This window comes from Falco cherrug, chromosome 5 (genome assembly GCF_023634085.1).
Source record: "Falco cherrug isolate bFalChe1 chromosome 5, bFalChe1.pri, whole genome shotgun sequence".
Classification (NCBI taxonomy): domain Eukaryota; kingdom Metazoa; phylum Chordata; class Aves; order Falconiformes; family Falconidae; genus Falco; species Falco cherrug.
The window spans coordinates 54,887,489-54,915,182 of record NC_073701.1 but is presented as its reverse complement, the minus strand read 5'-3'; the positions used below and the strand labels follow the sequence as shown (position 1 = coordinate 54,915,182).

At 40.6% G+C, this 27,694-nt stretch overlaps 1 protein-coding gene and 1 long non-coding RNA gene across 5 annotated transcripts in view; one reads left to right on the top strand and one right to left on the bottom strand.

The window, feature by feature from the left end:
• The window catches only part of SRGAP1 (SLIT-ROBO Rho GTPase activating protein 1), a 150,415-nt gene that overhangs the window by 55,963 nt on the left and 66,758 nt on the right, over nt 1-27,694 (bottom strand). For both annotated transcript variants that reach the window (XM_005444071.3, XM_005444072.3), the window contains exons 2-4: nt 17,984-18,179; nt 15,228-15,390; nt 6,631-6,693 (exon numbers count right to left, since the gene is read on the bottom strand). In XM_005444071.3, coding sequence (XP_005444128.2) covers nt 6,631-6,693; nt 15,228-15,390; nt 17,984-18,179 — 422 coding nt within the window. The remainder of the gene's footprint in view (nt 1-6,630; nt 6,694-15,227; nt 15,391-17,983; nt 18,180-27,694) is intronic.
• Nucleotides 6,253-18,128, top strand: LOC114017230 (uncharacterized). Of its 3 annotated transcripts, XR_003562143.2 has the most exons (6): nt 6,253-6,346; nt 8,802-9,038; nt 13,016-13,967; nt 15,165-15,290; nt 16,290-16,378; nt 18,040-18,128. It is a non-coding gene; the product is annotated as an uncharacterized LOC114017230 (long non-coding RNA). The 3 variants fall into 3 exon arrangements; XR_008732425.1 differs by having other exon boundaries at nt 13,016-15,290; XR_008732426.1 differs by lacking the exon at nt 8,802-9,038 and having other exon boundaries at nt 13,016-15,290.

Sequence of the window (27,694 nt, the reverse complement as noted above, 5' to 3'; positions counted from 1 at the left end):
ATTATACCATCTTTTCTCCCTGGAATTTTTAAAAGATTGTTAGATACTGTAAAAGACAGTAACAGGCTTGCCTAGTTCTTGTAAAGAGACTTACTGTGTGAAGAGTTCTGAGATCCACAGATGCCCGATCCGTGAATATGTAACAGAACCATAGATCCGTTATTCAAACCACAAACAATCTAATGACATAAGCAACAGTGCTTGTCAAATGTCCACCAAACTGCTGAACTGATAGACTATCTTGTGAGAGTATCCATCACTGAACTGACTTTAATTAGTCCCCAAAGTGCTTATTGATCAGCCATCAAGCATGCACTGAAAAGAGAGAGCAAGGTCGTAATTTTGCAGATGCTGAACTGTCGTCATGGCATATGCTGCACTTCTCTGCTATAGTGAACAAGAATTGCCAAATGCGTACTAGTATCTTTCTAAAATAAAATGGTGAGTTTATCTCCTATTAATTTAGCAGGTTTATTTTGCAGATCCAGTGATGTAAAATATAGATTTCTGTCAGATAGCCAAGTCAGACTACAAGCAGATAAAAAAAGACTATGCTACCCAAACTATACACTCTCCCACTTGTAGGTGACAGACTGTTCACTTAGTGATATAAATGTTTCATTTTGTGTGCCAAATTTCCAGCAGCATTCGTAAGACCTCAGCAAGCAGGCTTAGGGCAGAAGATAGCAGTTGTCACAGTGAAGGGCACAGCAGAGTAAGCCCTTAGATAATTACTTCATTTAAACCCACAATTGTTATCTGGACAAATACATCAACAAGACAGTAATTAGTGCTGTACTTCTGTGGGCTACAAGAGAGGAATGTTTCCGCAGCAGGGCGCTGGCTTTCCTTTTCTACATGAGTACTTCTTTTCTACAAAACTTCTTAACCCAAGGTACTAACACTGAATGCTACAAAGTTAAAATATATTGGAATTACCATGTCCTACCATGCGCTTTATTTTTTAAATAAAACTGCATAATTAAGAGCTTTTTCACAGTGTTTCTCAGGAAATAGGCGTTTACCAGAACAGTAGTTGGTGCCTGTTGCAATTACTGTGTTTGAATTGTTTCAGAATTGTCTCTGCTAAGTTTATGAGTTCTTATTAGAAGGTGGAGTTGCAAGGGATTCTGTAATTCAGGTTAGCCAGTACTTTCCCCAAGAAATAAGTAAAATCTCATGCAAATTTTACTACATCAGTGGCCTCTAGCAGTTAAGTAGGCTCAGCACTAGCTGTTTTCAGCATCCTGTTCACTTCCAAACCAACCTCTGATGTGGTTCTAGGAATTGTCACAGATACACTACTACCAATACAGAATGACTGATTTCACCTTCTTAGATCTCTGGTGTGCTACAGTAAATTGAACTTAACTTTTCTGTAAAGAGACTAGATTCTGTGTTATTTCAGCAAAGAAAAAAGAAAATCTGGCAGCAACTACCTTGAGAAATAAAACAGCCAAGATTTCTAAAGAGTAAGATAAAGCAATGGAAAATGCAAGAGGCAAAGCAGCCCTGTCTTGCTTAATATTGAATTGTTTGCTTTGGACTGTCCCTACTTCTTCATTTTTCTGAAAGCCTTACATTTGTATTGCTTGTGAAAAGTGATGCCAGTAGGAGTAATTTGGAAAGCCAAGTGGGAGACATGAAGATGCATCTTTAATCTGTGCATCACTTTTCTCCACCATTCAGCTTCACCCTTATTACTGAAGCAGCTCTGTATTTTTAGCAAACTTGCCACCTCATTGATACCCCTCCATGACTCCTTTAGAGGTCATTTATGAGTATGTCCTGACACCTAAAAAAATCCAGTAGAGACCTCCCTCCATTGCAAGCAAAGAGTCTGCCTACCTTCTGTTTCCTACCATTCCCAATCACTCAGATGTTATTGCCATATTCCAGTCCTTGGTTTGATAATACAAGGTATTTTAGCTTTCCAGAGAAATAGAAGAGAAGTTTGACTGGGGAGTGCTCTCTCACAAAGATGATCTATTGTAAAATCAGTAACTTGTTGCCTCTTTCAAGTCAAGATGTAAGATTTCTAAATCCCTCTGTTCACAAAAAATACCAACCCAAACCTCCTACAGTTTTCAGTTTCACCAGTTTTTCCCCCTGTAATTTCCAGGAAATAAACTCTGCTCTGTGACACCACACAACTAACCGGGCTCCTCTTTCCCCATCCACGCTCACTCAAAAGATACACCTCACTCTAGTTTCCATCGCTTATATCCTTACATAAAACATGGGACTAATTACTAGTCTACATCAGGTTAATGTGTAGTAGGGCAAGGAGTAAGAGAGGAATGCAGCAGCTGGGATGCCACCTGAAAATACTGACTGGCTGGCACCGCCAGGGAGAAACCATTCATAATTGGAAGTACTCGCCACTTGCGATTTATTGCACTTGCAAAGATACAGAATGAAGCTTAGCTATTCAATTGTTTTTAGCATGATCACTTGAATCATAATTTAAGAACCAGTGCATAAAATACTGACATTTGAAAATATAATCTTAAAATGCATTTTTCACTAGTCATATAACACACAGAAAACATATAAATAAGTAACATAATGTGTAAGAAAATCTTCTCTATGTGAAAGAGATAGAAAATGAAAAAGTTTCCCTTACAAAATTCTGATTATTCTAGCAAAGTAAGCCTGCTTTGCTGACAGGTTCTCAGAATATCTTCTGAAGTTGTGGTTCACCTGCTCCTGCTCTTATTTTTGAACAATCCGATACATGATGCGTAATTTTAATGAGGATGGGACAAGTCAACGTCAACGTCAACACAAGCTAAGCTACTCCCAGGGAATAAATGAAGACCTATGGTACAAATTTCCTATTTCCACAATAATTCCTAGTAATGAAAATGGGAAAAGGAATTAGTTACATAAAGTGTAAGCAAGGAGAAAGATCTCTTATTAGTGTGCATTTTTAAAGAACAGTAGGTATTTAATACTTCAAAGCATCTGATTATTTTTTTTTACATTTCATTGCAGTTCTGAGTTTTTCCACATTAAATAAGCAGCCAAAATGCTTTCTAGTCTCTCTCAAAAGGCAGAGGTTAAAACTTTCACAAGTTAAAAAATATATTTGAGCAGAAAGTTTTTTAAATTGAAAATATTCATAACGTACTCTTAGTGGAAGGTGGCATGTCTCTACAATTTCTTAGTAATTTCTTATTTTCTACTCTTAGAGCAGCTTCTTCTTTGCAAAATCTACAGCACTGCTTATTGACTTGTTGGATCTAAACCCTGTGAAAACCAATGGACACAACTCCCTAACTACAGCAGGTTTTAGATTTGGCCCTATGAACAGGTTAAACAGGATTTTCTGAGGCAGAAGTGGAAGACTAGATATTCAGAGATGGGTCCCAAAGTCACCTTATTTTTCTGGCACCTTCTATGATACAAAAGACTAGGACACTTGATACAACATTATCACCAGAAAAAAAAAGTCAGTTATTATTCTGATAGTAGCTTGTATTTGAACCCACCCAGTAAAAACATCTGGACCAAACCAGTAGCAATTCCTTTAAACATCCTGTTTATTCTGGATCATTCTAGATAAACTGGTTTTGAGATATCTCGTGCTTGAGAAGTCTTGGTGAGGCCTCAAGTCTGTCTGGCATGCTAGAGATGGGTGGTAAAGCTTCTCATCATTTGGGTTTGAAACAAGCATTTAATCCAGGCCTTGATCCCAAAGCATTAGAGAAACTCAGGAACATGCCGTCTTAATTTGTGTGTCTAACAGACCCACTCCTCATCCGAGAAGTTCAAGGAGTAACAAATAAAACATGCAATTTCCTTACGTTGGCTACATATCTGTGCCTCAGAATAAGTACTCTTACTTTAGCTTTTAGCGATTTCAATTCTCTTCTTTCATTCTCTTCAATGCACGCTTATGCACAACTGTTTGGTTTTTAATTCTGAAAGGGGACCTCAATTTAGACCTTTCTTGTAAGATATGGAATGATGATAAGAAGTAAACAAATTATTAAACTCTTCTTCAAACACATTAAAAGCTCTGATACATTCTCCTCACTCAAAAGTTTTAGATGTATTTAAACTCCAATAAGGCTTCATATTTTAAGTTACACTTCATGAAGGCACCATTCCTTAAAAAAAAAACCAACCCAGAACCAAATAGTAGGGAGAGACTTCAATATCAGTACATTATTCACAGACTTGAAACTAATTTGGTCTCTTTTGGACACAAAAATTTATCTCACAATAGTAAGATTGAATTCCACCACCCCCCACCCACCCCCTATAAATCATAGGGCAAACAGGAACATGATTTCTCTTCGTAAGTGATTGAGAAGCATACCCCCTGGAGATTAAAATTGTAGACGTTTGTTTTGGTAAGGCCACTATGATCTTATTCTGTAAATAGTAAATGTCACAGAATTAAAAACCTGTGCATGAGGTTTCCATCTGTCTAGATATTGTTCTACCTTTATGTACACAAGCAGCTATAATACACATATGCTGATGATCATTCTAAACACGCAAGCAATGGAACAGATGCTACCCTGCACCATATTGTCACTTTACTAAAAGTGGGCTGTATCTGGCTAAATGTGGGCATCTACACCTGAGCAAGTCCTTTGCAATCAATGAAAAGCTGGACAATGGAGTTAACAGTGTAATCATTTCATCTGAAGCAGATGCTTGAATCTGATCAGACAAAGGGGTCTGATCTCCCCATATTAGACCTCCAGTGACTATAACTGGAATCCAGAAGGCAAGCAATGGTATTTGTACCTACACTGCAGATGTCTGAAAATTAGGTTAAGTAAATTCCATCCCAAGAAACCATCATGCAGCAGTAACCTAATTCGAATTGTGCATGTGCTTTGTATTTCATTAACTTCAAAAAACTTCTTATTTTACGAAAATCTTAAAATTCTGAGAAAGGAATTAGCATTCACTGGAAGCTGTAACATGGAAGTTAATATCTGAATAAATCTGTAGCCATCAGGGGGAAGATACAGTGCCAGTGTGAAGAAGAAGAAGAGTGAAAATACCGAAGTCCGGTCTTGCAGATTTTCACTGGTGATTCAGCAAGTATTTCAGCACATGCTTCACTGTTTTCCTACCCTGAGAGCACAGGCACTAATCCCGCGCCTCGCTAGGCACTGGAGTTATGCAACTGTTTAATTGAAACAAGACTGTATCTTCAGGGCTTACTCACCGCTGAAGCCCCACTTGTGCAATGGCTCCTATAGTCGCTGATCCCCTGCAGCTGTGAGCTGTCTGCGGCTATCACTACTTTGCAGAAGCTGATCCCAGCATACCTCACTGACTACAGGCCTCGGCCAACAAGGTTTTGCAGTATTACACCCTACAAAATCAGTGGTGATTCAGAAAAAAAACAGCCCCGAAGAAAAGCCCTCAAACAAACAAACAAACAAACAAAGCTCAGGCATATTCCAGCTGTGCATAACTACAATCCAAAAGAATGCAGGGCAGTGAGAGAGGTCTAATTTTCTTTGGATCTCCTTTTTGCTGCATAAGTTGTTCTTCAGTGCCAATGCTCTTCAACCCATCCACTGATGGATGCACAGTTCTCCCCAGATCAAAAGAAAAACTGACAAGATGTACAAAAGTAACATTTGACTGATCTCTGCTTGAGGGAAGCTGGTCTCTGGTATCTTCCTAAACTTCCTTAAAATCACAAATTGTTCCTTGATATAAATGGGGGGTGGGGGATGGTCCCACAAATTTTGAGGATAGGGAAGGGAGCACTTTAGAATTGTTATGCAGGGTACTGGAGCATAGATATTTCAGTTCTTCCAGTCAGAAAAGATAATTTAGATGTACAACAACCTTAACCAGCAGGAATCAACAGATTTTTATAAGAGGTAGATGTTACCAGTTCCTCTTCATTTTATAGCTATGTTTAAAAAACACCCAGTAATTCTTGCTTTCTTCATTCTCAGAAAGTACCCCCTCAAAAAGTATTTGGGAAAATAGTTATTAGGTAGACAAGACATCATTCTGTAGTAACAAGTTGTGTAGATGGGTTTCAAATAAGAAAACAACTTTAGACCTAACTCCTTTCAGAGTTTTCAATGGGTTGGCAGCAGCTTGCTAAAATGCTCATGGTATTTTTTTCTTGACCTTTCTAAATGGTATGGTATACAACCCTCTATTTTTCATTATTTACTTATCCCTTATCAGGCGGCGGGGGGAAGGGGAGGCGGAAGGGCACATAGGTAACATTTAGACAGCACAGCACTGGATCTGCAAGCACCTATGATTTTTACTGAGTGTAGCCCATGAGTTAAACCAAGCAGGATGTCAGCATGGACAAAAACAAGGCAGAAAAGGAAGCTTTGCTCTGGTAAGCTCTGAGTAGAAATGTCTCATTAATAATCAACAAAACTTATAATAAACTAGCTTAGCAGAGTCTGGGGGGAAAAAGGGTTGAAGTAAATAGTAATCCTGAAAGCATTAGCATATGTATTCTAAACAAGTGAGCAGTCTTCCCAAAAGAGATAGTTTAGACTTGTGTAAAAGACAAAAATAGGCATCTCCACTGAGGGGTATAAAAGGCCACTTAAAGCTTATAGCAGAAGTCTGATATGGAATTTGTATAAGATAACCTAAGAAAGTAACTGTACTTACTGTGTAAAGCTCGTTAAGTACTTTCATTAAGTCTTCATGAAGTTGAAACGCAATCTCTTTACTCTGTAATTAGAAAGAAATGATCAGGAAAAAGGCACAGCAAAACTGCAGCGTACATTTGCTTCTTAACATTCGCACTCATTGTTCATCCTAGATAGTGAATGCAACATTGGTCGCGATGACACTGCTCTGACAGGATTACAGTACGCTAAAAATAATGTTTCAGGGATGCAGAGGTAGACAGATAACATAACATTTAGAAGACTTCTAAAATGAAACCCAGAAGTAATTGGAGAGGTTTTCCCAGGAAGGTTAGGTGCCAACAGATACGGTGAAGTTCAGGATTAATGCTATAAGCCTTTTTAATGGAACAAACTGTGTACTGTTTTATAACTGCCATGATACATACGAAAACTAAACCATGTGGAATGTGATATTCTAGAGGGACAACCCACCCAATTTTACATCTAAAATAGTCTTTGTTTCTCAGCACATGCAACTATCTAAATATTTATGCAAGAAATAACTGTGGCTCATCTTTGAAACAGATACCCAACTGCATAATATTCCACAGAGTGGGCTGCTGAAACAGCTTTGTTTAGCTTTTCTGGACTGTGTCTTTACTTTCATTCTGACCCAGAAAAAAATGAAATGCTTAGCAGCAGTTAATAATGAAAGGAAGTTTGTCAAAATATGAGTATTTAATTGGAGTCTCATTCAAATATATTCCTTTGTTAGCTGTCCATAGCAGTTCAATCAGATGAAAATTGTGGCAACTGTGCAAGAGTTGAAGGCATTTGTACCACAGCCTTTGGAAAACAGCTATAGAATAGAGCTACGGGACCTGGCAAACAGCCTGGCTGTGTTTCTTCTGCTACTCTCAGAGTTGTAACATCCATGCTGGAAACGTCAGCTTTTTCTTCTGTGAATAAATTGACAAGTAGCCTAGCTTCTAAAAACTCCAATTTCATGATAGATAATGGCCTTAGCTATGAGAAGTACTTTGTATATGTATAGGAGCCAAAGGAAAATCCTCAGGGACAACTCATCCCCAAAGCTGCTAACACATACTTGGCCATCACTAAAACACCTGCAGGACTAATGTTTTCTGAATGAGACTTTCCAGTGCAACACCCACGTACGAGGAGGAACTACGCCACACATCCCACCCACTGTGTCTTCCAGGAGGATGAAACAGACACATACAGTAGCTGGAATAGAAAATCTTGATTTTTTTCTCCTATTCCTACTGTCATACTCCTAACTCTGGGCAATATTTTAAGGAACTAGCCATATCCCTTATTAGCATTCACTCCAGTCCCTATACGCAAGATGATTTTTAACCGACAAGAACCTAGAATATAAATTAAAAAAAACTTCAGTGAAATTCTTGTATTCCCAAGGGCATTAGCTGTAGTAGCTAAGGCACAGTGAGAGAGACGCTCTGAAGCCAAGTTACAAAGAACTACTATGAAACTTTCCTTATTGCCCACACTTTTCAAAGTCTGGTGTTTTTCATGTGCTCTACTACTGAATTATCTAAAACATAAGGCTTACTACTGACATTTCTTTGCAAATATCAGATTATTTTCATCTAATATTAAGGACAAAAATTCATATGCATAACAGTGCACAGAGTGCTTGTAAAGAATTGTAAAAGGACTGCAGACTTGCAAGCTGCTGTAGGGGAACATAGTAAAAGCTTCAGCAAAAATTTTGAATTGCTTTTCATTGCTTTACATTGGCACCCTGCCTTTAAAAGTCAGCAGCACAGCTCTGACACAGCTTACACATTTCCTCAAAGCCCCAAGAAGCAGAGGCCACCTGTTTTCTCTTGGATAGCTGCTTCTATAGTGCTGAATATGAGTGGTCTTTTTTTGTAATTTACTTTATCAGAAAGAAGGACAAAACATATAAATAAGATGGCTGACATTAAGACTGGAAGATGGAAGCATACACGTGTAGGGAAAAAAACTGTAGACAAACTCCATCTTCAAGCAATTTATCTCTTTCAACTATTGGTCACTACCATCTCAAAGCTGATGACAACACAAGCCCAAAATACAGCAACACAGATTCTAAGGCGGCATGCCTTAACCTAGCAGTGCAAAAGTTTATTTGAGAAGATGAGACCAAAATCCACAAACCAATTTTCTCTTTCCCTTTTGTAGATTTTGTTGTAAGCAAAGCATGCAGCAGTTCACCGAAGGACGCATCCTTCTTTTCTGCTCTTCAGTTACACCTTAACGCAAATAAGACACCGGATGAGTTGAGGATTTGGGGAATGATCACTGTTTGCTAGGACCCATTTCTTCTCTTTGCTCTTGTAGAGCTTTATGCCGCACTGAAGCACAAGCAGTCCAGCCCCCGGGATTTACTGGCTACCATGCATACATGATCTCTTCCAGGTAACATGTTGATTGATGGTAAATTTGAAGTGAAGGGAAAAGATCACAGTAGAGGAAGGAGGGAGATATTTTTAGGAAAGGAAAGTAGGCTTTAAAATGGGAAGCAAAAAGACAGGGAGGGAGGGAGGGAGGGAGGTGACCAACAAAAAGAGTAAAAATTAGGAAGAGACAGCCTAGCAATGCCACAGGATCACAGAGGAGTTATCCTTCCACCAGTTCATCTGGGGATCCAACCTGCAGAGCGTGTCTGTAGTGATGGATAACATGTCAGTTGCTGCCACTTTCTGATGAAAGATTTTGTAGGAATTGTCCAATAAAGATCAGGAAATTTGGTTAAGCTTAGCAGTATAAAAAGGATTTACTGTAAAGAACCAACACATTTTACATTAGCATTTAAGATCAAGAAATACTGACTCAAGTGGCAAATGATACAGCTTTTAGTGTGTAATATATAGCATGTTAGAGCACCAGATAAGAAGTGCATTTATTTTCAGTGGTTAATGGCTCTCCTATTTCTCTTTTATGCTACCTATTCCCTGCAGTACTTTAGTATGTTTGAACTGTGTGCTCCTCTAGGAGCCTATCCTCAGGGTAGCCAAACAATAGAATGTAAGATGCAGCACGCATTTTCCTGGAGCTGAGTTGATAGGTCTGATCAGGCTATTAAAACCTGACAATCAATCACTGAGGTGCTTCTTTACTCACTATGACTTAGAGAAATGTATTAGCATCTATTAACCAAAAGAAGAAAGAACATAAAAATGTTAGAGCACATGCAAACTCTTGCTAAAAATATTACATATGTTACTAATCTGGTTCAAAGCATTAAGAAACATTGGCATATTTTTTTCACCTGTTAGTAGGATAGATCACGCCCATGCAACAGACAAATAAGTGTACCTAAACCACCCTTTCAGTATGTGCTACCTTTCAACACATCAGCGGTCCTACTGATGTTATCAAGATTTACATTTATGGATTAATGCCTGAGAAACTTCAAATTTTACTCCACACTAATACCCTTTCATTGAAGTATGTATGAATTTTCCCATCCAATTCAGTTAGAGCATAACTGGGCACCCAAACTTTACTCTTTTGGGTTTTTCAGTGAAATTTAAGAGTCAGTTCAGTTCTTCCTGGAACTCTTTAGTGTCTGTATTTAGCACACACAATGCTACTCGCAGTTACATCATTTAGGGAAAATATTCTATGACTATTGCTTTTAAATGAGTCTGCTGTAGGTCCCTGGGGGAAGTGATGTGCAAACCCTTCTTTTAAGGAGCTTTCATGAGTTGCGTTAACACTGACAGAACCAACTTATAGTAAAATTTTGTCCCAGATTTGCTGGTCTATAGCAACAAATAGCTCTGCTATCCTTTTAAACCTTTAAATGTTTAAGAAAATGTTTTAGATGCAAAAAATCTCAATATATGCCACAATTTTTATAACATCAAATAGATTTGGCAGGTAGTCATATTCCTTGTTAATAGCCAGATTATGGAACTAAAATATTTATTGTGCTTGGCTTCTCCAGCATCTTTTACTGTAAACACTGGAAGATATGTTCATCTTGGCTCATTATGGTTTCTGTCCAAAGAAAATACATGTTTATAAATTATAAATATACAAATCTGCTTAAGGATTTTGTGGGTATGTGTTTATACAGTTGATTATTAATGCTGGGGTAACCAGAATCACTGCATGAAATGTTCTGCATAATACTTTTCCCTTCTGCTTGACATTTTTCCTTATTACTTTATTCTTTAATTGTTCCCATGAGGCCATCCACCCCATCTGCCTGAAGAAACACGCAAGCATACAAGGTTTGAACTCTGCTACTTTATGTTCGTATTTTTATGTGCAGCATGAAGGCCAGGCATGAACAGCAATCTGTACTGCTTTTATATGCCAGCAACTAAAAAGAACTTAAGTGCCTATCTGGAAGTATGAGGCCTGACGTAACATCATCAGATAAATGCCACAAAATCTCTGGACTAGATCCTATCTTTGTCCTGCATTTAGTACATTTAAACAGATGCTGGTTCCTGACCCTTGGAAAAAAGAGCTCCTGGGAGAACAAAATTAATGAGTATCTACATGTTAAGCAGACCAGTCTAGACAGGAAAGCTATGTACAACCAGGTGCCTGAATACAAAATATCCTGGCCCATCAGAACATATATGGTAGAACCAACAGGGATGACTTCACCAAAGCAATCCAAATGTTGAGACAGATGTATAGATGCACACAAAAGGAAGAACCAGAATGAGGAAGAACAGACAGTTGAGACAAGGGTAATGTACAAAGACCAAGGGGTACAGACACTCCTCATCACTACATTTCATATAAACCAACACTGGGTACCACACACACCTTTTACAGGACTACAGAAAGGGGTTGCTACAGACAAATGACTTTGTGCTCTACCCCACACAGGAGACATCAGCAGGAGAGGGAACAAAACAATACTCTACTGGTAAGCATGTCCAGGAAATGATGAAATTGTTTGATCTTTTCTTTACGACAATTCAATTTAGGCTAGCATACAAACAGTATCTCTCTAGAAAATGTTGGGCTTACTTCATGGAAAAGTTTCATTTGAGGACCTAAGTGCCCACCAGTGAGGTGGAAAAAGCCACTAAGGGCTGCCGCCGAGAAGCTGAGTAAGAAGCCTCATCCTCTTGGGAGGAGAGGGGAGGAGAAAAAAGAAGGAGCAGAAACAGCCAAGAAGCTCAGAATGACTTTGCTGTTGTCTCTCTGTATCTTTCTTGTGAGCAATAGGGCAATCCACTCAGAGACATTTTTCCCTTCTGCAACAGGCAGATTGAGGGTTCAGAGCAGGAGAATGGAGATCTCCTCTGTAGACTTGGCATAGTTACTCTCCAGACTTGGAAGTAGAGTTAAAGCATCTCCAAAGATGCAAGAAGCTGCTGCCAAGACTGAGGGAGAAGTAAACCAAGGTGATAATAGTGATGCATAATACTATTAGGTTGATAAACTGGAAGATACATAATTAAATGACCTAATTATTGAATACAGAGAAACTTAATTAGCTGGTATTTGGAAATTACTTAGAAAGATATTAAATGCTCCTATGTGCAATGTTGTGAAACCCAGGAGTATAGATATGTTAGAAGGGTGTATTTCCTGCTCCTGACCATGGACTGCAGTAAGATATTAAGCATGCACTTGTTAACCTTCATTTTTGAAATCTTCACGTTACTGCTGTTATATTGACTTTTATTACTTATAAGAGAGAAAGTACATATTTCACAGAACAGTATGATCCAGACTCCAATGTAGAAGTACCTGCAGTCTCTGGTTGGTCTTTACTTCAATCTGCAATCTGCTAACAGTGAACAAATCCCATAGGCTTTCATAGGGATGACACCCACTGAGAGTGATTATAGTTCTCTCCAACAGAATTTTATTCCAAATCCAGTCTTTTTCAAAAGTAACGTACAGAAAGTGACATAAATTGGTTAAATATTCTATTTCATGTTTACAGATCTTCAACAAATCCCACAGCATTTTCTTCAGGGAGAATAAGATTTTGATGGAGAAGAGTGTTGGATGTCATCTCTTTTATTTTAAGTGCCCCTTCTCTTTGCTTCTGTGACCTCTTTCCAGTAAGGGGGACTATAGTACAGGGCATGTGTTTTGCACCTGATCTCTTTCTGTTGCCTGGTGGACACCCATTGAGCAGTTTTGAGACAGTCTGTGACATACCTTAAGATGCTTTTTCACATCTGACAGAAATTACCACAGAATCATAGAATAGTTTGGGTTGAAAGGGACCTTTAAAAATCATTATGGTTGAAGCTGCCCATTTGGACTAAACATAGATGTAGGCAGCTTATGTTCGTCATCAATAAAACAAGCCAATTTGCCAACAGCTTCACCTCCTCCACAGGCCTTGGTTTTCTCTCTGTCCAATGTTGTTCACCTCATTTTATAACTCCTTTCCCTTTTCACAGAAGAGAAACCAGAGCTTCATCATCATTCAAGGTATAATCAGTTCAAGGTATTCAAGGCATAAGCAGCTGGTATCATGCAAGGTATAAGCAGCTGGGAACTAACAGCAAATAAATCACCAGTACTATGCAGCAAGCACCACAGCGAGAACTGTGCACCCTGGGACTCAGTGGAAATACCAGCCTTCTCCAACAAGTATTGATTCCTGATGGACTGTCCTAAAAATGTGTGCTCAGAATTGATACTGGTGAACAGCCGCTGCCACATTCAGGCCACACACCCATGAAGCTCACTTACGCCATGCCAAGGTGCGGCGTGTCTTCCTGCCAGCCTTCCCCTCACATTATCAGTCTGGCTCAGGTGCTTTCAAGCGGCTCTTGGTGATCTCACTCTGCCCATCCTCCACCTCAGCTAACAACTGTTTGATGTGACTCTATCATGCCAAGTGTTAGCTGTCAAACCCTGCTGAAGGGTAAGATAGGGCTGTTGTGAATCTGGGCTCCACTAATGTGTGTTCCAGGTTGTATGCAGCAGGACTCCCTCAATTTCCTTTCTCTTCTTTCCCTGTAGAAGGTCCAAGTCAGGAATAAAAAAGCAAGAGCAGCTACTTGCTCTTCTTCAAGAAACCATGCTAGGAAGAGAAAATTTGAAATGTTGCACCTTCCTGGACACAACATGGAGTGAAGAGATGAGCCTGTCAGGAAGATGGGATGATATGCCTCCTGTTAATGCACTGAAAATGTCCCCGTATTTTCCTCCTCCTGAGAGATAAGCTGCAGCAATCTCCATTTATAAGTTATGAGGAGTAAAGAAGGACACACACTTCACAGAAAACTTCAGGCATTTTTGTACAGTCCATCTGGAGGAAAGGGAAGGAAAAGCAAGATTTCCAGTGCTAAAGAACTGAACAAGCTAGTCTAATAATGCACACTTGGTGAAGAAGAGATTTCTGAGGTATGACATAAACAACTGAAAAACTATTCCAGATTCACTACTTAAAAATTTCTACTGGTCCAAGCAAGTCTGAGATGCTACACATAGACAGTACTGTAGCACACTCAAATTGCTTTTCCTGTTATCTCTTCAACTTCTATAATAATCTTCCATATTGATAAGTTTAGTAGTTTGTGAGCTACAGTTTTATGCATCAGACCTACTGTACGAACAGACCGTTACTGATTGAGAAACTATAAATCTCAGCTCTATCACTGTTACAGGTTTCAATCCACACCAATGAATTTGATTCATGTTTTTACCTTTTTTTCCTCCAAGTACAACCTATGTGCTCCCTAAATGATTCTTCTCCCCACCACATTGCTATCTATCTAGGATTGTGGTCAGGTATATTTGAAATCAGTTCCCTACTTAGAAAATATTAATCTGGTACCCTTGCTGTCATCTAGTCACACACTTTACGTTCTTTAACCTTTATTCTTTTTGAACTGTATTTTCTATGATGCTTGCCTACCAGCATCCCACTGTGACTGATGGATATGCATTTATAATCTATTTTTATTTCGGAACATTATAACAACAATGACTGCAAACACATTATGTAGATCTCAGACTAAGGCTGCCTAGAGTGCTTGCGTAGCACAAGAGGGATTTACACACTGTATGTGTTATGAAAACACATAATGGGCATGTACAAGGACAAATGTACAGAGACAATGCTTAAATGATCTCATAGAAGTAGTTATCAAAAATATATGTTTATATTTAATATTGGGAAGGAAAGAAAACGCTTTTAGGAGAATTGCAGCGTATACTACCACCTTTACGCCAAGGTACTGCAAGGCACACTCTTACTTTGGCTTGAATCCATTTCTCTCATGACAGAGTTACAATGAAATACAGTTTTTACAAATAATTCATTAATACACAGCATTACTATTTTGGGAGTCCTAAGTGAAAACTGTTCCCTTTCTGCATGGGTAGACAAGCATGCTTTTGAGAGAAGAACAGCCTTTTTTCCTGCCTTTTGGATATTTGTGATTCAGCTCTTAAGGTCACCAGCATATACAGCAGGTTCCCAGACATTTCAGCACTAAGGATTTGCTCTGTGAGAACAGTCATGAAGAATTTATATGTGTGCTAAAACAGATTTTATGCTACGTGTGCTGAATCTTCTCCTCAAATGCTACCTATTAGGACACTTCTGCCTCACTCACGCATCTCACAAGCCCAGCTGGAGGACTGCAGGGGAAGCATTACCTTCTTGAACATTCTGGTGGAGTCTTCACTTATCTGCATGAACCGCATGATCACATTGTTCAGGTAGATATCACTCAATGTTGCATGGTCTTTGCTTTCTCTTCTCACCTGGTTCAGGAGTAAGTACCAGCAGTTCACTGGTGACAAGAGGTTCTGGTCTTTCCTAAGGAGGAGATACACATGTATTATGTACAGAAATGAAAAAGTTACATTATTAACACAAACATATCCTTAACATTTACAGTCATAACTTGCTGTGTAAAAATGGCTGCTTCTGAACAGTCAGATAATCCATTCTTGGAATAACTTGGGTTAGGTAAGCTTCAGATCACTTTTAAGACATACTCTACAAATCCCATGAAGCGTGGATATAAAAATATAGAAAAACCGTAAGAATTCAGAGCCACCTGAGAGTCTAAAAAAACCCTTGCCACAAACATTACAGCTGCTTACAGGTGGAGCCCATGTAAATATTCAAAATCAATAAATACTCAAAATCAATAAACACTCAAAATCAATAAAGGTCACTGCTGAAAGAGCAACAGTAATTAATTTTTGACATTAGAAATAGGTAAGCACTGCAAGCGCATCCCAAATCCTTCATGAGCAAAATTGCAGATGTAGCTGTTTCACTGTGACGGATTTGTATAACTGCTATAAAAGTAGAAGGAAATATCAGAAGCATACATATTCTGTGATCAGCGTTCATAAATTCACAGCACTCATAAATATACTGCTACTGCCAGTCCCAGATGGTTCAATTACAAGACAATCAGCAGGACTGGACTTTTTCCACCGCGGTCCAGTTCTGAATTTCCTTGACAGACTTTTTGCATTGGAGGCCCACGCCAAGCTTTTAATATTACAAAAACTGAAATCACAGATGACTTCTCATTTCTTTCAGCAACTGTTTCACAAACAACAAAAGCCTATTTATGTGCTTTTAAATGTACGTTATGATTTTATTAAAATTTTAATTTCAAGTTTGCCTTGCAACTAAGTGCTCTAGAAACTTGCTGCTCTTTTTTTTTTTTTTTCTTTCTCTTCCCTTGTCTTGTGCAGGTTTCTTCTATAGTCAAAGGGATCAAGCACATGAAGATAAAACAGCCAGAGGTGGTGATAAACTGAGGGAGAAACTCCTTCAACTCTTGGTAAATTGTTCTAATAATTAACTGTTCTCACTGTTAGAAATATGCCTTTTAATTCCTCATCTCATTGTCTACCTTTAGCTTTCATCCTCAGAATCAGAGCAACAAGAAGTGATTAATAGACAAAAGCCTTTTCTTAATCATCAGTGCCTTGCTATGAATCAGAAGTGAGTTAAGGAGACTTCCCCATTTTTGGTTGGAGATGGACATCTTAACAGTGTTACTCACAGCAAGGAGCTTCAGGGTTTTATCAGCCAGGTCAGCCAACAGAAGCACCCCTGAAGGGCTGCGCTGACCATTAAGCTTCTGCACGTCCCAAAGCCAGTCCCACATATCTTCCTGCCTGTTCTGGAGGGAATGGTGGGAACAGCATAGGGGACCACCAGCTAAAGTGACTTTTGCTGCAACCTCTTCTCAAAGCAGAGAATTGCAGAACAAAGCCAAAGGCAGGGCTCCAGTCATAACCCCTGTGCACATCTGCCAGTCTGGATTTAACATGTTTAAGAATGAGGAACGATGTTTGTATGAGCAAGGCGAAAAGATTTTGCCACAAGCTGAATAAATGCCAGAGCTCGCTCTCTGAAGTAGTGACATATGCACACATTGGTTATTTCAGAGAAGCATTGAGTCACTTAACTGAATTTTAAGAAATATATGTTACTACTCTTTGAACTGTGCGAGATGTATTTGGATTAACCTTTCCTTTGCCAGATGTGTTTGGAAAAGACTTTTTTTGTGAAACAAAAGCTCTGTCTGTGTATCTCTAGCACAGCACTAACTGGACAGTGGAAAAAGGTACTCATTTTTCAGTTTTACAAACACAAAATATAGCATAAAAAAAGCATAACAGGGTCAGGCAAATGCATTCATTAATCAGCTCAAGTCAGGAAAATAACCATGAGACTATGCCAGCCAGTAATGCATCTAAAACACTTTGGAAAATGTGCTGTACGCACATTTTGCCAGACACTACCTGACCCTTTTGTTTTGCATACAAGTTATTAGGCCATGAAAGGGATACATTACATTGTAAGCAAGGCATAACATTCACATCATCTTCATTTCCAGGAGTAAGAGGAGTCAAGAGGTAGCACAAGGTCACATGCAACAACAAATCAAAATAGTTTTTCTTCTTAATGGCTTTTTTTGCCAAAGTTCTTGTCTTTTTTTATTATTATTTTTTGTAATGGTGATTGACCTTCATTTAGACACTTCCAAACCCTATCAACTCTACTGCAACAGATCAGCATACAGCTTTCAACCCCTTTTGGGGCTCTGCATCTATTCTAGATACTGTATGTATTTTGGGTGGTTTAAATTCCATATGGTAGGTTAGCGATAACATTTGTGCAGCTTACCTTTTAAGAAACTTGTCAGAAGCTTACACGAATAATTGCAGAGGGCCAAATCAACAAAACAGTATTTAGGCACCTGTGTACCTTCAACAGCAATGAGAATTCTTATGCTGCTAAATAGGGGTGGGCATTTAGAATATACCTTTGAACCTGGGCTCAACCTAGCGGTACTCAAAACCAGCAGAAGCAGAGAGTGGTGTAGCACTCCAGCAACGGCTAACATGGGGGTGAGGGGGTAGGAAATCTCTCCTACTTGTACTGCTGATGATCCTTTGTACTTCTTGTTTTTGCCATGAATCTCTCTGCCAGTTTTTCCAGGTTTCGTGAATACTCCATCTCTATTTCTGACTTCTTGCGGAAGAAATCCTGCAGATCCTGAAGAAGCTGCACTCTCATTTCAGTCTGCTGCTCCAGGCATTTCTGCTGCTCGATGAGTTGAGCTCGGATCTCTGATGAAAGAAGCACATAGGCACTCAGGTCAGCAAAAACAAATAACTGCACGTTACCAGCCAAAACCACAAATACTCCAGTGTACTTCAGCGTCATAGCTACATGAGCTGGACCTGGATTTGAGGTCCTGTGGTGGGACACAGCAGTGGCAGCTCTCATTTCTGTCACCACATGCTTACGCCCCAGCATCCTCCCACCCATGGTCTGTCTCACAAGTGGCTACAGCAAGGGCTCTGCTGGGCTTATGTGAGCAGAATAACTGCTGCCTCCTTCCTCTCCCATCTCTTGCTGGCCTCTGGCATCAGCACATCTGGCTTGGAGTTACCTCCTTGCAGCAAATGGTGTGCAACCGTTTGAGCACCAGCTGCCTCTGCTCCCCTGAAAAATGGCAGGATAAACAAGCACCCTTTGGGCTGGGATCAGCTTGCTGACTGACTCCCAGGTGGACCATGCTGGTTGGTATCATCATGTACGCCACAGAAACAATCTTATGATAAAATCCGGAGGCATTATCCATCTTAACTGTGCACAGATGAATTTCTGTATCTGCTCCATTTCTGCCAGGGAGGGAACTGGTGTACTATACATGCATTCACCAATATTTTACAGTGTATATGGAGGAAAAAGTGTACGTATATTTAGAGATAGCTATTGAAAATTTGCACAATGATCCAGAGACTGTGGTATATTTATTAACATAAAACAAACCCAGTCAATTTAGAACTGAATATATGCTTACAATTATTATCTAGGGTAACAGGGAAAAGCCTCCAGATTTCTTACCACTGCTATACGCACAATTGCTATGTGGTAGGGTTTTTCTTTTTGGGTTTGTTTGTGGTTTGGGGTTTGTTTTAGCACTTCTATTTCTTGAGTGCTAAGCAGTTAATCATATTCTGGGAACACTTAGTCTAAAAACATCCCTCTGGTTCTTTTCAGAGACTGGTTCATTAAAGTTTTGCCAGCTGCCCAGGCACAGTGTAATCCAACATTGTGGGGTAAACACAGGAGTAAACATTTTGTGACCGTAATATATGTATATATTTTTTAAACACTTTAATGCTATAACAAGGACTTATTGATAGCGAAACAACATGCCAGAAGTGATGTCTGCGTAATGCGAAATTGTTGTGAACTTTTACTTGATTCCTAACGATGTAACCATGCTGTGGGCAAGAAGATGTTGGAAATCTTAGATGCCTCACTGGTTTGAAATAGGGAATCATTCTAAACAGCACTGCTAATATCACAGGGAACTGCAAACCAGTAAGTAGCAATAACATTGCAAAAATTATCTGATGCAACTAGGAACTAATGCATCCTTACTGATTTTAAAGCAGGTATGAAGGCAGAGATCCACTCTGCTGGGATTCAAATGTGTACGCTGAAATAAGGAAATATGAGCACAGAAAACTGTTAAGCCAATATAATTACTGGAGGAGGGAGACACTGCAGTGTTTTCTTCCAGATCTCCTTTGAGCTACCAGCTGCTGTGTTAATCATTAATGAGACCATCCATTTTTACAGGCTGGGAGGTGAACCAAAAAACTCATGGTTCAGTTTTCATTTAATTTCAAATCAGTTAGTTGGAAAAGGATCGTGCCTCCAGCAATGATAAGCCACTGTAATACAAGACTATTATCAATGACATTCATGTATATAAAGAAGTTCACATTGGAGCTAGAAGGTTATCAACAGAAACAAAAACCCAAGACTGCTTTTTTGGGTGTCCGCTCCTTTTAATATTGCAAGCATAGAAAATTCCTGCATATAGGAAACGAATTGCACAGATTCACTAATCAGAAGCAGCAGCAATTTTGCTCATAAGGTGGAGTTTTAACTAAATTTAAATCCATGTACATTGTCTCTGTACTTTGGCCATCTCCCTTTTCCACTACAGATTTTCTGCCAGTTACTTTAAAAGCAGAGGTCTGTACAGAGCAACTATGTTCTGATTATTTTGTTGGTCAGTGGATCTTGCTGCTATAATTCCTCCTTTTTAGGCAGGCTTTTACCATAGCAACAGGAGAGAGAAAGATTTTAGAAACAGGAATATATGAATAGAGATACAAGAAACAATGAATAAGGGATGACAGATACAATATGAGAAATTGCATTAGCTTTCTGACACTGTCTGGATTTCCAGTGGACAGTCGTGGCTTGTTTCAAACTTGTATACTAGAAAACAAAATCGAAGCATGATCTCTGAAAGCTGATGGTGGCTGGAGGTGTCTAAGCTCTGAGTAAGGTGGTAAATTAGGGGTACAGGGGGACTGCAGCTTTATGAAGGAAGTTCCACAATTCATGGCTATTTGAATCTCGGCAAGGAGAGCCAGCGTGCTGGCTTCAAAACGCTGAGCCTCTGGCCTCCTGCTGGAGGAGAAAAAGGGGAGACACGTCCCACTCATACCAGCTGACCAGTCTGCCCAGAAGAGACTTGAGCATAGCAGTTCTCTTTCCTGTCTTTCACGTTCTTCTGCTCCTGAACTTTTTAATTCTTTTACCAATAATGTATGGAATGCCTTACTGGCAGGCTGAAGAAATGGCAATGAATAAGAAATCATAACAGCAAATGTTGTGCTTTTTACGCTCTGATAAGAAAAAGCTGTGGATTTTTGGAAAAAAAAAAACAAAACAAAAAAACAAAACAAACAAAAAAACAACCACACCTAACACCCCACCCCACCCCCCACCCCCGCCAACTAACAATGGCGTAACAGGCAGACAGCCAGGTTATGCATCACAAAATAACAACTGTCCAAGTACTATTAACTAACATAGACTGCCCATTACCTGCTGCTATGGGAAAATGCACCAAGGCAACACTTTCTTCTCTAACCAATCCACGTGTGATTTCCCTAGGGCTACAAAGAGTGGCATGGAAATTTTTTGCACTGTATTAAAAAACATAAATACCCAACATGCCGAGAAGGTGCCGAGTTAAAAACTAGTAAAACCCAAACTCCATAGATACAGACACAGGCGCAGCAGGCAACAGAAGAGTGCCTGTCTTTGATGGCACAATTTAAATTCAAAGTCAAACTGATACCAGCTGTAATGGACAATGACATTATCCTATTCTGCTCTGCAGGGTGTCTGATGTCAAATAATTGTCAGGCTATTCTGTGCCAGGAACAGGCACGTTTAAACCCTGGACAAATTAACACCTTCTCTGTACAGCAGCTTTGAGTCATGCTTACTGGTTTGCTGGCCAAGGACTGGTTCTAAAGAAATCCCATCCAAATGGAGCTCGAACAGACTGCATGCACATCAAGTGAAAATAAAACAACCCATCCTTCATCCAAGATCTGCACACATGACTAAAGCAAGGAAGCAGGTAATGTGACCATAATTAAATCAATAACCTCTGTGTAAAGTTTTCTTTCTAAAGATTTTCATGTTTAAAATTGTATCAATTATGTACTCATTGACACCATGCTCTAGAATTACTGCATTAAGTATAAAATTAGATTTTGTTTGTGGCAGCCTTCAATATGTAACTCTAACCTTTTCAACAAATCTGTATTTTCTTCTGACTAGGGGTTAAATCAGTACACTATGAAAAACAAAAGGAGACAAGATTATGGCTGTTTTGAGAGTTAAGTACAGAGCAGATGAAGCCGAACTCCTGACATCACCCAAATCATAATCAGAAATAAACTCATCAAGGTTACCTCTCTGCACACAGTAGAGTATTACAAATAATGACGTACAGCACTGCAGTCATATACTGTACTATCCTGAGGAAGATATGTGTAACCAGTTACGGGCCAGTGCCTCACCTGAAGGCCCCTGTGGTGAGATACACTGCAATGTGACACACAACTATGACGTTGGCAACACACCAGCAAGCAACAAAACTCGTCATGTTCACTTCCACACACACCAAAGCACCAGGCTCCATCAGACATCCTGAAAACCCACAGGAAATCCCCTCCTGACCTCAGAAGCTGGACACTTCATAAATACACAGTATTAACCAAAATAACCCCTGTCAGATCAACACGATGCACGCAGACTGCCACCCTACCGCAGTACTGTCCACTGCAATGCCCACATCCTTGCCCTGAGATGCTGCAGCACTCCTGCCACACCATGCTAGGCTGTGCATGGTCTTGTCAGCCCTCAGAGACCTTCCAGACCACCATGAACCCTCCTTATTAACTCTTGACCAAAGCAACTCTAATGAATGCTTCAAGGTGCTGTTACATGCCTGTTGCAAGCTGCTTCCTGGCCAAGCTACCCCAACAGCTGGTGCAGCTTGCCACCCTGAACTCCTGTTTAAGAAGAATTAACTTTTTTGCTTGCAGAGCAGCCCTGCCATGGTTTTGGGTGTTTGCTGAAAGCTCTGGAAGGTGATGGAGGGCCATACACCTCTCCCTAGTCGCCACCTCAGCTGCACTGCAAGCCTCCCACCAGCTGCCTCACTACGCCCAGCACGGATTACAATACACAAATGGGGCAGACACATTAATCCAGCGCAGCTACTGGATAATAACACAAAGAGCCTCAGGGTCCCACCCTGAAAACGATTACAAAAGCAAGTAGCCCATCAGAAGTGTACAAAGAGGCTCTCACAAGGCATTGTTATGTTTGCAGGTTTTGTCTCCTTGGATAACTTCAGACAAAGACGTATCACCTCTCATCTCTCTTTAAATACCTCTTTCATGCACACACCAAAAAAATTTAGATCAGTTTTAGAACACTCAAAAATGTCTCATCAAATATTGCACTAAGGACGATATCTTAGACTTTGATTTCCAAACCATTACAACTTAGTAATTTTCTTACCCCAGTGAGCTATCAACACACATCCCTCATTCTCACATTTATGATATCCAGATCATAATTCATAGGAAAATATTCAGTCCTTAAATTCAGTCCAGACATCATCTGGTGACTGACATGTGCTTGTAATTAAGCAGATATTGGAGCATTAATCATCTTGCAGTTCCTCCTTGAAGACACTTGAGTCTTACATGACTCTCACTGTGCCTTAGTTACGTAGCCTGCTGCTAGAAGCTGGGGTGCTGCACTGCGGAGGGCTGATCTTTCCAGTTTCACCCCAGCTCTCTGCCTTTTTAAGGACTTGCTTTTGGCTTCTCTGTTGAGATGGGCAGAGCTTTGGTCCAGCTGAACACAGCTGGCCAACATCTGCAGTTAGGTTTTGTTTCAGGAAAGCACTTGGCTCCAGCCCACTGAGGACACTGCTGGCAGAGAAACCGCAGCAGGAGTCACTGAGAGGGGCCTGGAGGTGCCCCTGTGCATAGTTAGTAGCCCTTAATGCTGCGTCACTCCTAGGATCAGTGCCTCCACACCTCCCAGGGTTGTTCCTGTCAACAGACAAGACAAAGATGGTAAGAGGTATCAGCCCTGTGGTGGGTGCTCTGGCCCAGCTACTGATACTCCTGTCTGAGATACACAGCCTAAAGATACTAGTACTGGACAAGTTTTAATTTCTCAGAGCAATGGCTAGACAGCTATTTAAGTGTTTCTATGACAAATAGCAAGGAACCTCTGTGGTTGGCAGGGAGTCTGGCTCACACTGTCTTCCAGGTCCTCGCTACCGTTTTCCTGGACCACAAGCAGGAAATTCCACCAGCCTGAAGGCTGATGAGAGATGTTGGGGTGAGAATCTCGCAGGTTGCTGCAGAAATGCCTTTAAATAGATCATGAGTCTGTCCCACACCATTAACTTTCTATGACAAACTAGTGGAAATCACTTCCCTGTGTTCAACATGCAAGTTAAGAAGTGTGGCTGCATAGACAGTGATGCCCTTGAGCTTCTGGAGGCAGGACTTTTGTGACTTTGCCCTACTGCTCAGCTGACTTCACTTAGGACATTGAGCATACAGCTTTATGCATGTTCCTACTTAAAGTGAAAACTGTGCAATACACACTCCAGTTACAAATTTACTGTTTGGCTTCGTGCCATTTCCCACAGAATTTATTTCAGACTTTTTGTTTGTTTGGGAGTTTCTGGGGATGTGGTGGAGGTTGCATTCAACAGAACACATCTCCAGGCTGTAGTAGCTTGTGGAAATAGATGGGGTGTGAGAATCACACCTGGTATCTGAAGGGCTGTACAAAGGGTCAGGAATCTGAAGCCTCTGTTGACATCTGTCAACACCTTTAAAAACTGTAAACCTCTTTCATTCAAGCACTTTGGCATGCATAAAGATAAAAACAGTCTTTGTGCAGCCATTAGCAGAAAAGCTGGTGTAGACGTCCTCTGCAGGATGAAGACAATTGTTTACCGGTTGCTTTAGTTGTGGTGCTGAAACAAAGAGAGTAAGCAAAGAATTCTCTCCTTGCAGCTGCAAACATTGTTCTAAACACTCAAGCACACACACTCCTGGCTACTGCAGCCTCAGACTGAGCAACAACATGCCCCCAGTCAGAACCGTGTAACTTGGGTATCCCAGTGGATGGGATCCAAAGGGGTGGATGCATTAGGTCACCTTCCACCTTTCAGTTCCCTTGAAATGGGAAGGCATTTCTGGAAAAGCCAAGAAAACCTCCATACATAGCTAAAGAAGCTCTTCTTCTTGTTGTTCTTGGACTAATGCCCTCCTGCTATTCACAGCCACAGCTGCTGATCACTTGGCTGCCTACAGTCCAAGCCTGAATGGAGGGCAGCATGCCAGCTCACAACTTGGCAGGACACTTCTTGCCACAACCCTACTGCCAAGTGACCATGGATTTAAGCAGGCACTTTGCCTGCACCACATTTTCAGTGCCACTGCTTTTGTGGCAACTCCTTCTTTGTACCCATAACTAAGTGCTGGCACCAGGTCCTACCAAACCTTAAGCATGGCATACTTTGTCATTCTGGTCACAGGAGCTGGGACTGTGAGGACAAAAACTTCTACCCCTCAGAGGAGAAGAAATTTGTTTTGCTCAACAGTAAAATCCCAGCTCATCCCAAAACACTGCTGACCGGAAGAGAAGCAAGCAAGCAAAGCAAAAGATGCCTCCTCTGCCTCAATGGTCTGATGCAAAGTCTTTCACCAGTGTGATCCAGCGCTCACTTTCTGCTGCAGGAGCAGATGCTCTCCTGCAATTGTAGAATCATTTAGGATGGAAAGGATCTTTGAGATCATCGAGTCCAACCATAAACCTCACACTGCCAAGTCCACCACTAAACCATATGCCTAAGCACATCTACATGTCTTTTAAATACCTCCACGGCTGGTGGCTCCATCCACTACCCTGGGCAGCCTGTGCCAATGCCTGACAGCCCTTTCGGTGAAGAAATTTTCCCTAATATACAATCTAAATAGCTTAGTTTGCATTCAGCAAACATGAAAAGAAATCTGCTCGTGGGTCTTTGCTGTTAAGTGGTGATCCTGAACACACTGACACACCTCTAGCTTTTTCCAGCTGCCCCACTTCCAAATGGGCAAATGAGCTCTGCAAACCACCAGCACACAAAAGAAAAACAAAGAATCCACATCAAGTAAGCCACAAAACACATCTAAGAAGAACAAAACAAAGCCTAAACTACCCCAGATATGGCGTTCATGGCAAAGTTCTGCAGCCTGAGAGAGGAAAGAAGGTGAGGGGAGGAAGAGAGGAGTCTCTGCAATCTCTGTCTGCCAAACAGACAGGCGATCATGCAGTAGGTGTCTGAAAAGCCATTTAGGCCATCCAAACTGTCAAGATCTATGTGACAACTTGCTCTGAAGCTTCTAAAGGGCTTTGACCATCGGGGGTGGGTGGGGGGGGGGGGTGGGGGGGGTTATGCTTGTTAAAGTTACCATGAGCCTTTCCTTGCAGTCTTAAATTTTGGGCACATGAGAAAATTAAAAGGAAACTTAGTATGCCCAAGTATGCCTTCTCTTCTCCACAATGAGGTATGTGCCAGCAGCACAGAAAAATGACTCATGGATCTCTGAATAATTCTTTGCAGCAATGTCTGGAATGCTGGACTGACATGAGCACTCTATACAAAAAAAAACCCCAAACCATACCCCTTACTGGCCACAGATTTCTGTAAGTCTATTATTTAATTTGGTTATTATAGACTGCTTGATTGCTCTAATTGGTAGATGAAATCTATCATTCCTTCTGATTATTTTCTCTGTATAGAAAATTCTTTCTTTATAGAACACAAACTGTGTTTAACTATTCAACAGAATTCACCCAGTGCATGCTCTGTGCTGTATTCTTGTTACATACTTGCTCTCGTCTGTTTGGATTTAAATTCTACATTTTAACTAGCATCTGAGGAAATGTTATTTTAGCTATGTCACTTCTTAATGTGGAACAAAAGAACCCCTTCATTTCCACAGCAATAAAAGCGGTTTTAGCATCAACCGATGGTCAAGATCACATCTCCCAGAAAATTCACGTCAGCAAAAGATCAAGGCTTGTAAGCTAAATTCTGACCTCCCTGAAATAGAGATTTGTCACTAACTTTACTCAGGCTGGGATTACTATCTTTACTTAAACTTACAAGAAGCTTATGCTCATCCAACAGACATACTGCTGTCAAAGCAGGCAGTCTTCTTCCCTCTAACATCCAGGCTACACAACTCTCCCAGGTCACCATGTCTCAATAAATCATAGAATCATTTAAGCTGGAATATCATCAAGTCCAACCATCAACCTAGCAGTGTCAAGTGCACCACTAAACCACATCCCTAAGCACCACATCTACACATTTTTTAAACACTTCCAGGGATGGTGATTCTACCGCCTCCCTGAGCAGCTTGTTCCAATGCTTGACCACCCTTTCAGTGAAGAATTTTTTCCTAATATCTAATCTAAACCTCTCCTGGTGCAACTTGAGGCTGTTTGTCCTATTGCTTGTTACCTGGGAGAAAAGACCTACCCCCAACCCATCTACAACTTCTCTTTAGAACTACAGACAGAAGGAAAAATCCATAGCGGGAGAAGTGTTTCCTGTCAGTTCATGCTCCACAAGTATTTTCAGAGCAGGGAAGAGAACAGCGGGCACAGCTCAGACCACTCATGTCAGTGTCATCATAGATCAGCCTCAGCCTCTTTTGAAAACTTCCCAAAAGTTGGTAGGTATAGCCAACATAATTTCCCAGCAGCAGCTTACACTGGTGAGTGAAATACTGTGTTCTCCCCAGGCTTGGCAGGAGCATGCACGGACTCTCTGGAGAGGCTGCCTGTTTTGCACTGACGGCAGCATGCAGGTGCTCGGGGTGGAAGTGGCCAGGCTGGGGAGCAGCAGAGTTGGGGACACACATGCCATTGCCGCAAGACTGGGACTGCAAGGGAAGCTCAGCCTTATGAATGGGATGATCTTTGGGGATCAGCAGAGAAGCTGTTCTGATGTGAACATACCACTGCTGGACAGGTGGGGTGGTTTTACTGCTCCTAAGATGCCGTATCCGTTCTGCAAATTAAATCACACTACGAGATATCACTTTTCTGAGTGACAGTCAATTCTCTTGCTCTTCATAGACAAACTGCTGGCAGGTTTTATCTTTCTGTACGTATAACACTTACCTGTTGTGCTTCTAATTCAGGTCACCTGGAA